Source organism: Coregonus clupeaformis, chromosome 31 (genome assembly GCF_020615455.1).
Source record: "Coregonus clupeaformis isolate EN_2021a chromosome 31, ASM2061545v1, whole genome shotgun sequence".
NCBI lineage: Eukaryota > Metazoa > Chordata > Actinopteri > Salmoniformes > Salmonidae > Coregonus > Coregonus clupeaformis.
Window position 1 is genome coordinate 24,880,505 of NC_059222.1, and position 12,377 is coordinate 24,892,881.

Below are 12,377 nucleotides of genomic sequence, written 5' to 3' on the forward strand. Positions count from 1 at the left end.
CACGGTTCCATTCCTTGACCATTGAAATGTAATTGATCTGTGTGACCATATTATTATAGGGATCATGTCTAGGACTACACATTAGGCCCCACGTCAAAAAGCCTTTCCAGTAGATAGCAGTGAATGTATTTTACTCTCAACTTCATGTCACAAACTATGTGGGCCCAACAACTCCAGTCAGGACAGAAATTAAGTGAGAGATATTATGTCCAAGTCAATCACAGCTGGGTATCAATTAATTTGAAAATAACAGAATTACCGCCTAGCTAGCTGAAACTTGATCAGGTCAAACAGAAGTGCACACGTACACAAATATATTCACATTTCAAACCACATGAGTAGTGGGTGTGGATAGGCCTACAACACAACATAGTTACTGTATACAAAATGTACTTCACACATCAAAGATGTAAGCAATAATCTCATGTGTAGGCTACATGTATGAATCACAGAATATATAGCCTACAAATCTATCCGGGTGAATGGGAACCTACAACAGTAAATATTTATGTTTAAAACGTACTCAGCCGCCCACATGACCATCAACCAAACATTTAAAAAACGACACTGACTGTTTTTTCAGAGGAATGATACTCTGACGAGGTATCTGGGTCCGCATGTTCTGATGGGAGGCATCATTTCATGGAACTGGTCCGTCAAACTATGCCTTTCCATAAAACCATCCCTTATTTGATTGTAGGCCTATAGACTTCTCTAGGACAGTTGGAAACATTTTCAACTACTTTATGGTATAGTGTCTTTCACTTTAGAATGCACTTTATTTGGGGCTAATTTTGTCAATTGATAGGGTCTTCATGTTTTGTTTTCTCCTTGTCATTGTAGGCTAATTGTTACTTTGGGATCTAGGCCAGCACCTAGTCAAAAGTGCCATATAAATGCAATTTGATTTGATTTATTTATTATTAATTTATTTCAGAACCCAATTTCACTACAGTTACCATACTTATTTAATTCCACTAGCTTCGACACCCCCAAAGAGGACACCTCTCACCAACAGTCCAATGGTCCTTGCTATCCAGAATCGTTGGCACATCCCTACCCCATTGAAGTTTAAATTTAAAATGGTTAAGTTAAGGGTTAAAAGTTCAATGCAGCTGTTTTTATCTCAATATCAAATAATTTCTCGGTAACAATTGAGTACCTTAATGTGATTGTTTTAAATTAAAATTGTCAAAAAGAAACAAAAATAGCTTCTTAGCAAAGAGCAATTTCTCAAGCAAGATTTTTGCTGGGACTGTCTGGGAATAACCTAATGTAGTAGGCATAAAATAAATGCCTGAAACTAGATCCCCTACATACTTGTCTTGATTAGAAGAAGGAAAAAAACTGTAGTGGGAGGTTCTCTTCTGCACTATTCAACCAATCCAGTAAATGTGGAAGAGGAGTTAAGATGGAGATTTGCCTTTGTCCAAAAGCAGAAGTCTCCTGAAAACCGGAACATCCAGTTGTTGGAGACTCCGTTGTGATGTCACAAGGCAGGCTAAAACTCCATCCCACCAAAACAGGCTGAAATTGAAGCCGGTATTTTAAGACAGCTCCTACAAAGGGCATTATCATAATTTTCACAGTAGCCTATTATTCCAAACTCATTGTGTGGAAATATAAAACACAGAAAAATCACGTTTTTGACTGCACTAGGACTTAAGGTTCGGGTTAGGTTATGGTTAGGGTTAGGGCAGGGGTTAGGGTTAGGGCAGGAGTTAGGGTTTAGGGTAGGGACGTCCCACGGATCCCAGATAGCACTTTCCACAGTCCAATGAAATAAGTAGCAGTTCAGTTCTTCTCGGCTTTCGAACCAATCACAAGGAAGAATAGTGCTTCGCAGCGCTAGTTCACCGTCACATTCAAAGATCTATCTTCCTGATTGGACCACACTGTACTAGCGGCGAGGTGACAGTGAGGGTACTCGATTAATCTCGCCCGGGCGCCCGTGTAAGCGTGTTTTGCACCGGCTGAAAGTTGATTGCATTCGATTTGGAACCGTGCTGCCTCCCGGCCGTGAGCTAGGTGCCCCGCTCTGTACAACGGCGAATTTGGCTCAAAACAAAAGTGACGTAATTAAGCACGTGTATTAATTAGTAAGATTCTGTGTTTTCCCATGCAAAAGATTGTTTTTGACAAAAACGCATTATCTGCTTTCCCAATGAATTTTTTTGGGGAAAATTCAAACATTTATTTTATGGAAAAGATGCACCATGCTGTCATGTTGATAACATGACCTAGCGGCGCAGATTACTATTCGATTTGAGAAGTGCGCTCCTCCTTCCCAGTTTTCGCCCGATGACGTGACGGGCCATTGACCGGTTCAAGCCGGGACATCGTAAAATAACTCCCTCAACGCTGTTGGAAGCCGTCAGTGCAACACAGAGGAGACAATCGAGTTTGATATAGCTTGAAAAAATGAATATATCAGACGTAAAACCAACATTATCAAAATAACATTGTTACCCAGGACACACGGAACTTTTTACAGTCTTTGACTGTCCTATATCTGTCATTACTAAAGGCAGTTTAGCCTTGTTTATATTGTTGTGCAAGCGAGCTTTGAACAGGGTCAGGGAGGCCCTATCTGGTGCGGGAAGCGGCCGCCTTCTTCAGAGTGTGTTGTTGAGTGGTTCGGTCTTTTAGCGCACCAAGTAAGTGAGGCAGTTGTATATTCAATGCAATTTTGTGAAATATACACTGATTTTCAAACTACTTGAAACCTTAAAATCAATGTGAAAATGTGATGTCATCAATCATGTTGCGTCTGTTAGCCTGAGCCAGCTAGCTAGTTAGCTAGCTACTAGCCAAGTAGTTAACGTAAGCTAGCTACTGTAACTGGCTGCATTATTTTAGATTTTTCGCAATAATTATTATGTACCTAGTTAGGAAGTCAACCCCCACTGTGTTACATGACGCTAGCGGCTAGTTAGCCAGCGAACGTTAGCTATCTAGCTACTTGATCTAGCTACCTAGCTAACGTCGTAACTAGCTAGCCATATGGGTCTGTTTTGGTTGTTGAACACTCAATTAGTAGCTACATACTACCAGTTAGTATATTATCCTAGCTAACGTTAGTAAACTTCGTTTATATGTCCTACTGCTAACGTTAGACATACTATTCTTCAATAACGTCAGCTGATTGATTTAGTTAACTAGTTACCTAATGTTATAGTGTCTAAGCTAATGGGGATGTATTTTAGCTAACTGTGCACATTGAGTTAGCCACTTCCAGAGCAGTCGGAGTCTCAGTTTACTGAACCAGATAATGAAGATCACACGGTCCAAAATCATTGTGGTGAAAGGACACCTTCCAAATAACATTTGGGTAGTGATGAACTAAAACCCCAATAATCCAGATTTATTACATCAAAACATTACAGTAAAAGTGAACTTCAACCACAATGTTGTGATTGCTTTGATGAGAAATTGCCTATGATGACTGCAACTAATGCATTTCATATTTTGTACCCATCACAGAGAATATGAAACAGGTGTCACAATGACGTCCAGATTTGGTAAAACCTACAGCCGTAAGGGAGGCGACGGCTCATCATCCAAGTTTGACGAGGTCCTGTCCAACAAGAGAGCCACGCTCAGTACCAAATGGGGCGAGACGACATACAAGGCCAAGGTGAGTTCCAAGCGCCCCGGCCAGAAGACTGAGGTGGCAGAGCAGCCCAAGAGGCCCAAACTCTCCAACGAGAGCTCAGAGGACCCCTTTGGGTTTGACAGCGATGAGGAGTCCAAGACGGTCACCTCTCGCGTCCCACAGACAAAGGCCTCCCCAGTCAAGCCGGCATCCACAGAGCTGCCCCTGACAGGGAGGCCAGGATTCTCCCTGGAGTCCAGCAGCAGAACCAGCCTTGCTCCCAGTAGAGCAACCTCTAGTCTGGGGATTGACAGAACCCAACTGAGGGTCACCGAGGACACAGCCAGGTTCTTCAACACAACCCCCACAACAGGTAGGAGGACACTCATGTTGCAAAGTAGGACTAATAATACATTTTATAATGTTAGATGGAGCCAGAAGACCTTGGCTTCCAGAGGGTGTAGGGTCGAAGGGATCTGAATATTGTGCATCCATAGAATTTTCCTCTGCCTTGCAATTTGGCTGTTTTCATTTGTTAGAGATTCTCCGGTACTTTTGACTTTTTAGCCAGTACTGAAAGTAGCGCTCACGAGCCAAAAGTGGTCCCCGAAAATTGCGTATTACGTCACATACAGTACCAGTGAAAAGTTTGGACGCACCTACTCATTCAAGGGTTTTTCATTATTTTTACTATTTTCTACATTGTAGAATAATAGTGAAGAATTCAAAACTATGAAATAACACATATGGAATCATGTAGTAACCAAAAAAGTGTTAAACAAATCAAAATATATTTTAGATTCTTCAAAGTAGCCACCCTTTGCCTTGATGACAGCTTTGCACACTCTTGGCATTCTCTCAACCAGCTTCATGAGGAATGCTTTTCCAACAGTCTTGGAGTTCCCACATATGCTGAGTACTTGTTGGCTGCTTTTCCTTCTCTCTGCGGTCCAACTCATCCCAAACCATCTCAATTGGGTTGAGGTCAGGTGATTGTGGAGGCCAGGTCATCTGATGCAGCACTGAGCACTCTCCTTGGTCAAATATCCCTTACACAGCCTGGAGGTGTGTTTTGGGTCATTGTCCTGTTGAAAAACAAATGATAGTGCCACTAATCGCAAATCAGATTGGATGGCGTATCGCTGCATAATGCTGTGGTAGCCATGCTGGTTAAGTGTGCCTTGAATTCTAAATCAATCACAGACAGTGTCACCAGCAAAGCACCATCACACCACCTCCTCCATGCTTCACGGTGTGAACCACACATGCGGAGATCATCCGTTCATCTACTCTGTGTCTCACAAAGACACGCACTTGAAGAAACTTTCAAAGTTCTTGAAATGTTCCGCATTGACTGACCTTCATGCCTTAAAGTAATGATGGACTGTCGTTTCTCTTTGCTTATTTGAGCTGTTCTTGCCATAATTTGGACTTGGTCTTTTACCAAATAGGGCTATCTTCTGTATACCACACCTACCTTGTCACAACACAACTGATTGGCTCAAATGCATTAAGTAGGAAAGAAATTCCACAAATGAACTTTTAAGAAGGCACACCTGTTTAATTGAAATGGATTCCAGGTGACTACCTCATGAAGCTGGTTGAGAGAATGCCAAGAGTGTGCAAAGGGTGGCTACTTTGAAGAATCTCAAATAAAACATATTTTGATTTGTTTAACACTTTTTGGTTACTACATAATTCCATGTGTTATTTCATAGTTTTGATGCCTTCACTATTATTCTACAATGTAGAAAATAGTAAAAATAAAGAAAAACCCTGGAATGAGTAGGTGTGTCCAAGCTTTTGACTGGTACTCTATGTGCGCCACGTCATTGCTCTCTCACCCTCTGCCGTGTGCATCTTGCTAGCTGTCACTCAAATGGCGAGGGGCTGAAGTTCATTGGCAAGAACCTCAAATTGCTACGAGGGGGAAAATGGCACAGCACAGCTTACAGAAAAAGTATCTTTCAAACTAGAGATTTTGTGGCTAATTGAGATAAGACAGTAATTCTGTTCACATATTATGCATGTATGAACTACACATTGACACATCCAGGCCAAAGCGGGAAGTTTAAAAATACTTAGTTGTTGCCAAAGTACTGGAGCATGTCTTTAAGATCAAATGTTGTGCCAAGTCAGCCATCCTTAGTTACAATTATTGAAACAGATTTATTTCTTCTAATTAATTTAATGTAAATTAATATAAGGTAATTATAGGTACTAAATATTGATTGTCCTTAGACTTAGTGAGCCAATCCTGAGCATTAAAGAAGACCGTTCTTCTAATGAGATTACAAAAGAATATGCACAATTATTCAGTTAGGATGCACTTGCATATGTCATCCACCCATCTGATTTAGCCATCGGATTGGTAGCTGACCTCATGATTCAGACGAGTGGCCATTTTAATGCAACTCCCTGCCTTGCGGCAATTTACCACTTTCCAAACACTGTTAGCTTTTGACTTTGGAAAACAGTCAGCCTGGCAGGCTCTCGTGGATTACAACCAAAGCACGTCTTCTTTATGTTGATGCTCTTCTGTAATATGAAACCAGTCCACTTGACAGGTGTAGCCTCGTTTTAGGAGGCCGGCTCCTCTGTGGCAGGTGGTTATGATTGTATTCAGCATTGCTAAAGGCGCCCGCATATTAGGTTATTTGCTCCTAGCCGATCTCGGCTAGGTGAAGCAAACGTCTGTGCCTCGCATACTCCCTAAATACTTTTCCCTTGAGAAACGAAAGAAGCTGCAATATTGCTGTTTGTCCCTCTTGAGCAACCGTAGCAACAACATAGCCAGAAACACTTCCTCAAAATTAATCCAAGATAAATCAAGAAATCTGTAATTAATTTTTAATTTTTTGCAGAGGTCTTAGTCGTGCAATTTGACATCTACCTAAGATGTTTGAGAAGAAAAAAAAAGGTGTGCACTCACTAACTGTAAGTCGCTCTGGATAAGAGCGTCTGCTAAATGACGTAAATGTAATGTAAATGTTTGGTACAGTATTTCTCAAGTGAAAAAATGAAGAATCCCATCCATAGTTTCCACTCCTACTAGGCGTAGTAGTACTGTTGACCAATCACAGACGAAGGGGCGTAGACTTCGGCTACCGAACTTCGAAATAAACCCTGCTAAACACCATCAGACAAAAACGTCAAATTTCGTTGTAATATATGCGCGAACTGTTTCAGCTTTGAAGCATGCGACAGGCTTAAGTAAGACATGCTGAGTGTAATTTACTGCATCAAGGCAGCAACTTGTTGCTCTAGTTACGGGCCCGTTTCAATGCAATGCTGCTTGCTGGTGTGTGCCCTTGTCCACCACAAAACAGTATCGCATCATTTTACATCCCTGCATATTGCTGTATGCCCTAAAGTTAACTCTCCAAATAATGGAAACCCTTCAGTAAATAAGGGATCCAAAGTACACTACCAGTCAAGTTTGGACACCTACTCATTCAAAAAAGTGTTAAACAAATCGAAATATATTTTATAATTGAGATTCTTCAAATAGCCACCCTTTGCGTTGATGACAGCTTTGCACACTCTTGGCATTCTCTCAACCAGCTTCATGAGGTAGTCACCTGGAATGCATTTCAATTAACAGGTGTGCCTTCTTAAAAGTGAATTTGTGGAATTTCTTTCCTTCTTAATGCGTTTTAGCTCATCCGTTGTGTTGTGACAAGGTAGGGTTGGTATACAGAAGATAGCCCTATTTGGTAAAAGACCAAGTCCATATTATGGCAAGAACAGCTCAAATAAGCAAAGAGAAACAACAGTCCATCATTACTTTAAGACATGAAGGTCAGTCAATCCGGAAATTTTCTGAAATGTTGAAATTTCTTCTAGTACAGTCGCAAAAACCATCAAGCGCTATGATGAAACTGGCTCTCATAAGGAACGCCACAGGAATGGAAGACCCAGAGTTAACTCTGCTGCAGAGGTTAAGGTCAATAGTTACCAGCCTCAGAAATTGCAGCCCAAATAAATGCTTCACAGAGTTCAAGTAACAGACACATCTCAACATCAACTGTTCAAAGGAGACTGTGTGAATCAGGCCTTCATCGTTGAATTGCTGCAAAGAAACCACTACTAAAGGACACCAATAAGAAGAATAGACCTGCTTGTGCCAAGAAACACGAGCAATGGACATTAGACCGGTGAAAATGTGTTCCAACCGCTGTGTCTTTGTGAGACGCGGTGTGGGTGAACGGATGATCTCCGCATGTGTATTTCCTACCGTAAAGCATGGAGGAGGAGGTGTTATGGTGTGGGGGTGCTTTGCTGGTGACACTGTCTGTAATTGATTTAGAATTCAAGGCACACTTAACCAGCATGGCTACCACAGCATTCTGCAGCGATACGCCATCACATCTGGTTTGGGCTTAGTGGGACAATCATTTGTTTTCAACAGGACAATGGCCCAATACACCTCAAGGCTGTGTAAGGGCTATTTTACCAAGAAGGAGAGTGATGGAATGCTTCATCAGATGACCTGGCCTCCACAATCCCCCGACCTCAACCAAATTGAGATGGTTAGGGATGAGTCGTACAGCAGAGTGAAGGAAAAGCAGCCAACAAGTGCTCAGCATATGTGGGAACTCCTTCAAGGCTGTTGGAAAAGCATTCCAGGTGAAGCTGGTTGAGAGAATGCCAAGAGTGTGCAAAGCTGTCATCAAGGCAAAGGGTGGCTATTTGAAGAATCTCAAATATAAAATATATTTTGATTTGTTTAACACTTTTTTGGTTACTACATGACTCCATATGTGTTATTTCATTGTTTTGATGTCTTCACTATTATTCTACAATGTAGAAAATAGTAAAAAAATAAAGAAACTGTTGAATGAGTAGGTGTGTCCAAACTTTTGACTGGTACTGTATATTGAAAGCGGGTGCTTCCACACAGGTGGGTGATTCTCATGAAACCAGTTTTTTAAATGTCCGTGTCAAATTGAGTTACAAAACCATGATGAATCTGCAAAAATCAACTGTCATTCTGAGGACTTAGACATTTTACACCTGAATGTTGTATATTTTCACCCCAAATTCTCATTACCGAAATGCGTCCAGATAAAATCTTCTGGTCATTTTTATTAAAAAAAATATATTCAGCAAAACAACTTTTGAATTAAACACCAAATATGTTACTGTATTTTGTCCATAAATCATAAAAATAGTATACTAGTTGAAGTTTACATTAAACTATAATATTAATTACATGGTGTTTGTGGACATCTCATTACGTAACACTTTTTCACGTTCCTGTAAAACTCCAGTCAGTTTTTAAAAATAGGTTTATTCACCCATGATGCGTAATGTAGAGGATGATGTTACGTTAATTTATTCGCTTATATGCCTTCAGAATGAGGTTCTTCGTTCTCCAACACTCCCTTTACACCACTTGGCCATCTCATTACGACATGGCTAAAGAGCTCAAATTGGGGGAAAAGTCACTGTTTTATTTTATAATTTCATTTTATATTTAAATTTTCAGTGTTATGTTTAACTCAGGCCTTTTCATTAGGGGATCAATGTTAAAAAATATAAATAATGATTTGTTTATTACTTTTTTTTACTTTGAAAACTGTTACTGTAATGAGCATTTTGTGAATGTTGTTAAAATGCATAATATCTGATTTAAAAAAAAAAAAATTCAGAGAAATGTATTATATAGAAAAGTATAGATTCTTATCTCAGTGAAAAATGACACTTGAGAAAAATATTTTGGGGGACAGTTTTGTGAGAATGACCCAGGTGTGGTTTCTGTGTTGATTAAGCAATTAACATCCCATCATGCTTAGGGGTCATGTATAAAAATGCTGGGCAGGCCATTATTTTGTCTACCTTGTCATCCTATGGCGGCATAGCCAATGCCCTAATCCACATGGTACGAGGGGTCACTGAATGGTTTGATGAGCATGAAAACGATGTACAGTGGTTCCTCAATTAAACGTTTAGAGTTTATATCGCATTAAGGTAGATTTTGGTATAGTATGGTACATTGCGTCACCGCAAGGAGGAGTTAGAACGCTGATAATGCTTTTGGGTTCGGTGTTAAGCGTTGGTACCCAGGTGCTAATGTTTCTTTCCTCACTAAATTAATGACGTGAATGGGTAATTGAAACCAGATAGAAACTGATAATTGTGCACTTGATTTCACAATTGAATTTGAATGAACTGAATGATGAGGATGAAGAAGGTGATTGAATTTAGAACAATGGTGTAAGAACTGCTCTTCCTCTGTCCCATGCGCACACCCACCCACACCACTTTTTTTTGTTTCTACTTTGTCAGAAGTTGTAACTGGGCCTATTACTTAATATAACTGTTACACTAAAGTTTTAATTGTATATACGCGTTGTTTGTTTCCTTTTATTTTGGCAGTTACCTGTATCATATGAAATTGTATTGGTCAGGTACACAGTTTAGCAGGTTTTATGGCAGGTGCAGCAAAATGCTTATGTTCCTAATTCCTATCAATCAATGCAGTAAATGTTGAGCACACAATCCAAACTTTAAAAAATAGTACCGTAGTAATGTATAAATTGTGAACATTATTAAAGTGACCAGTGTTCAATGACTATGTACATACTACAGTGCATTTGGAAAGTATTCAGACCTTGAATTTTTCCACATTTTTATTACGTTACAGACTTATTCTAAAATGGATTAAATCATCGATCTACACACAATACTCAATAATGACAAAGCGAAAACAGGTTTTTAGAAATTTCTGCAAATGTATTACAAATAAAAAAACAAAAATGCCTTATTTACATAAGTATGTATTTGCTATGAGACTTGAAATTGAGCTCAGGTGCATTCTGTTTCCATTGATCATCCTTGAGATGTTTCTACAACTTGATTGGAGTCCACCTGTGGTAAATTCAATTGATTGGACATGATTTGGAAAGGCACACACCTGTCTATATAAGGTCCCACAGTTGACAGTGCATGTCAGAGCAAAAACCAAGGTATGAGGTTGAAGTAATTGTCGAGGCACATATCTGGGGAAGGGTACCAAAAAATTTCGGCAGCATTGAATGTCCCCAAGAACACAGTGGCATCCATCATTCTTAAATGGAAGAAGTTTGGAACCACCAAGACTCTTCCTAGAGCTGGCTGGCCTGCCAAACTGAGCAATCAAGGGAAAAGGGCCTTGATCAGGGATGTGGCCAAGAACCCGATGGTCACTCTGACAGAGCTCTAGAGTTCCTCTGTGGAGATGGGAGAACCTTCCAGAAGGACAACTATCTCTGCAGCACTCCACCAATCAGGCCTTTATGGTAGAGTGGCCAGACGGAAGGTACTCCTCAGTAAAAGGAACATGACAGCCCGCTTGGAGTTTGCCAAAAGGCACCTAAAGACTCTCAGACCATGAGAAACAAGATTCTCTGGTCTGATGAAACCAAGATTGAACTCTTTGCCCAAGCGTCACGTCTGGAAGAAACCTGGCACCATCCCTTCGGTGAAGCATGGTGGTAGCAGCATCATGCTGTGGGGATGTTTTTCAGCGGCAGGGACTGGGAGACTAGTCAGGATCGAGGGAAAGACGAGCGGAGCAAAGTACAGAGAGCTCCTTGATGAAAACCTGCTCCAGAGCGCTCAGGACCTCAGACTGGGGCGAAGATATACCTTCCAACAGGACAACGACCCAAAGCACACAGCCAAGACAACGCAGGAGTGGCTTCGGGACAAGTCTCAATGTCCTTGTAGCCCAGCCAGAGCCCGGACTTGAACCCCATCTAACATCTCTGAAGAGACCTGAAAATAGCTGTGCAGTGACGCTCCCCATCCAACCTGACAGAGCTTGAGAGGATCTGCAGAGAATAATGGGAGAAACTCCCCAAATACAGGTGTGCCAAGCTTGTAGCATTATACCCAAGAAGACTCAAGGCTGTAATCGCTGCCAAAGGTGTTTCAACAAAGTACTGAGTAAAGGGTCTGAATACTTATTTAAATGTAATATTTCTGTTTTTATAAATGTGCAAAAATGTCTTGTTTCGTCATTATGGGGTATTGTGTGTAGATTGAGGTGGAAAGAACAATTATTTTTCCAGTTTAGAATAAGGCTGTAACGTAAAATAGTGTGGGAAAAGTCAAGGGGTCTGAATACTTTCCGAATGCACTGTATATGGCAGCAGTACCTAAGGTGCAGGGTAGCGTACCCAGTGGTAGCCGGCTGTTGACAGTGACTGAGGGGCAAAGTGGACGACTGGGCGGAGGCAGTCTAGTGGTGGCTGTTTTAACAGTATGATGGCCTGGGGATAGAAGCTGTTTTTCAGTCTCTCGGTCCCAGCTTTGATGCACCTGTACTGTCTCCGCTTTCTAGATGGTAGTGGGGTGAACAGGCCGTGGCTCGTATGGCTGACGTCCTTGATAAGTTTAGTTCAGTTACCTTCGCTTTCTTGTGTACAGGAACAATGGTGGACATCTTGAAGCAAGTGTTAACAACAGACTAGGATAGTGAGAGATTGAATACGTCCGTAAACACTCCAGCCAGCTGGTCTGCGCATGCTCAGAGGACGCAGCCTTGCGAGCGTTAACACGCTTAAATATCTTCCTCACGTTGACGACGGAGATCGGGAGCACACAGTTCCCATGAGTGGCGTGGGCTCATGTTGGCTGCTCTGTGTTTTCCTTGAAACAGGTGAAGGTGTTCAGCCTGTCAGGAAGCAAGGCATTGGGGTCTGCTACGTGGCTGGCTTTCCCTTTATAATCTGTGATTGTCTGGAGTCCCTGCTACATGCGTCTCGTCTGAGCCGTTGAATTGCGACTTAACTTT

General features: G+C 41.2%; 1 protein-coding gene across 2 annotated transcripts in view; it reads left to right on the forward strand.

Annotated features, from left to right (window-relative positions):
* The first annotated feature begins 2,335 nt into the window (after nt 1-2,335).
* LOC121547299 (wings apart-like protein homolog) overlaps nt 2,336-12,377 on the forward strand; it is a 62,392-nt gene continuing 52,350 nt past the window's right edge. For both annotated transcript variants that reach the window (XM_041858488.1, XM_041858489.1), the window contains exons 1-2: nt 2,336-2,657; nt 3,484-3,968. In XM_041858488.1, coding sequence (XP_041714422.1) covers nt 3,506-3,968 — 463 coding nt within the window. In that variant the 5' untranslated portion in view covers nt 2,336-2,657; nt 3,484-3,505. The remainder of the gene's footprint in view (nt 2,658-3,483; nt 3,969-12,377) is intronic.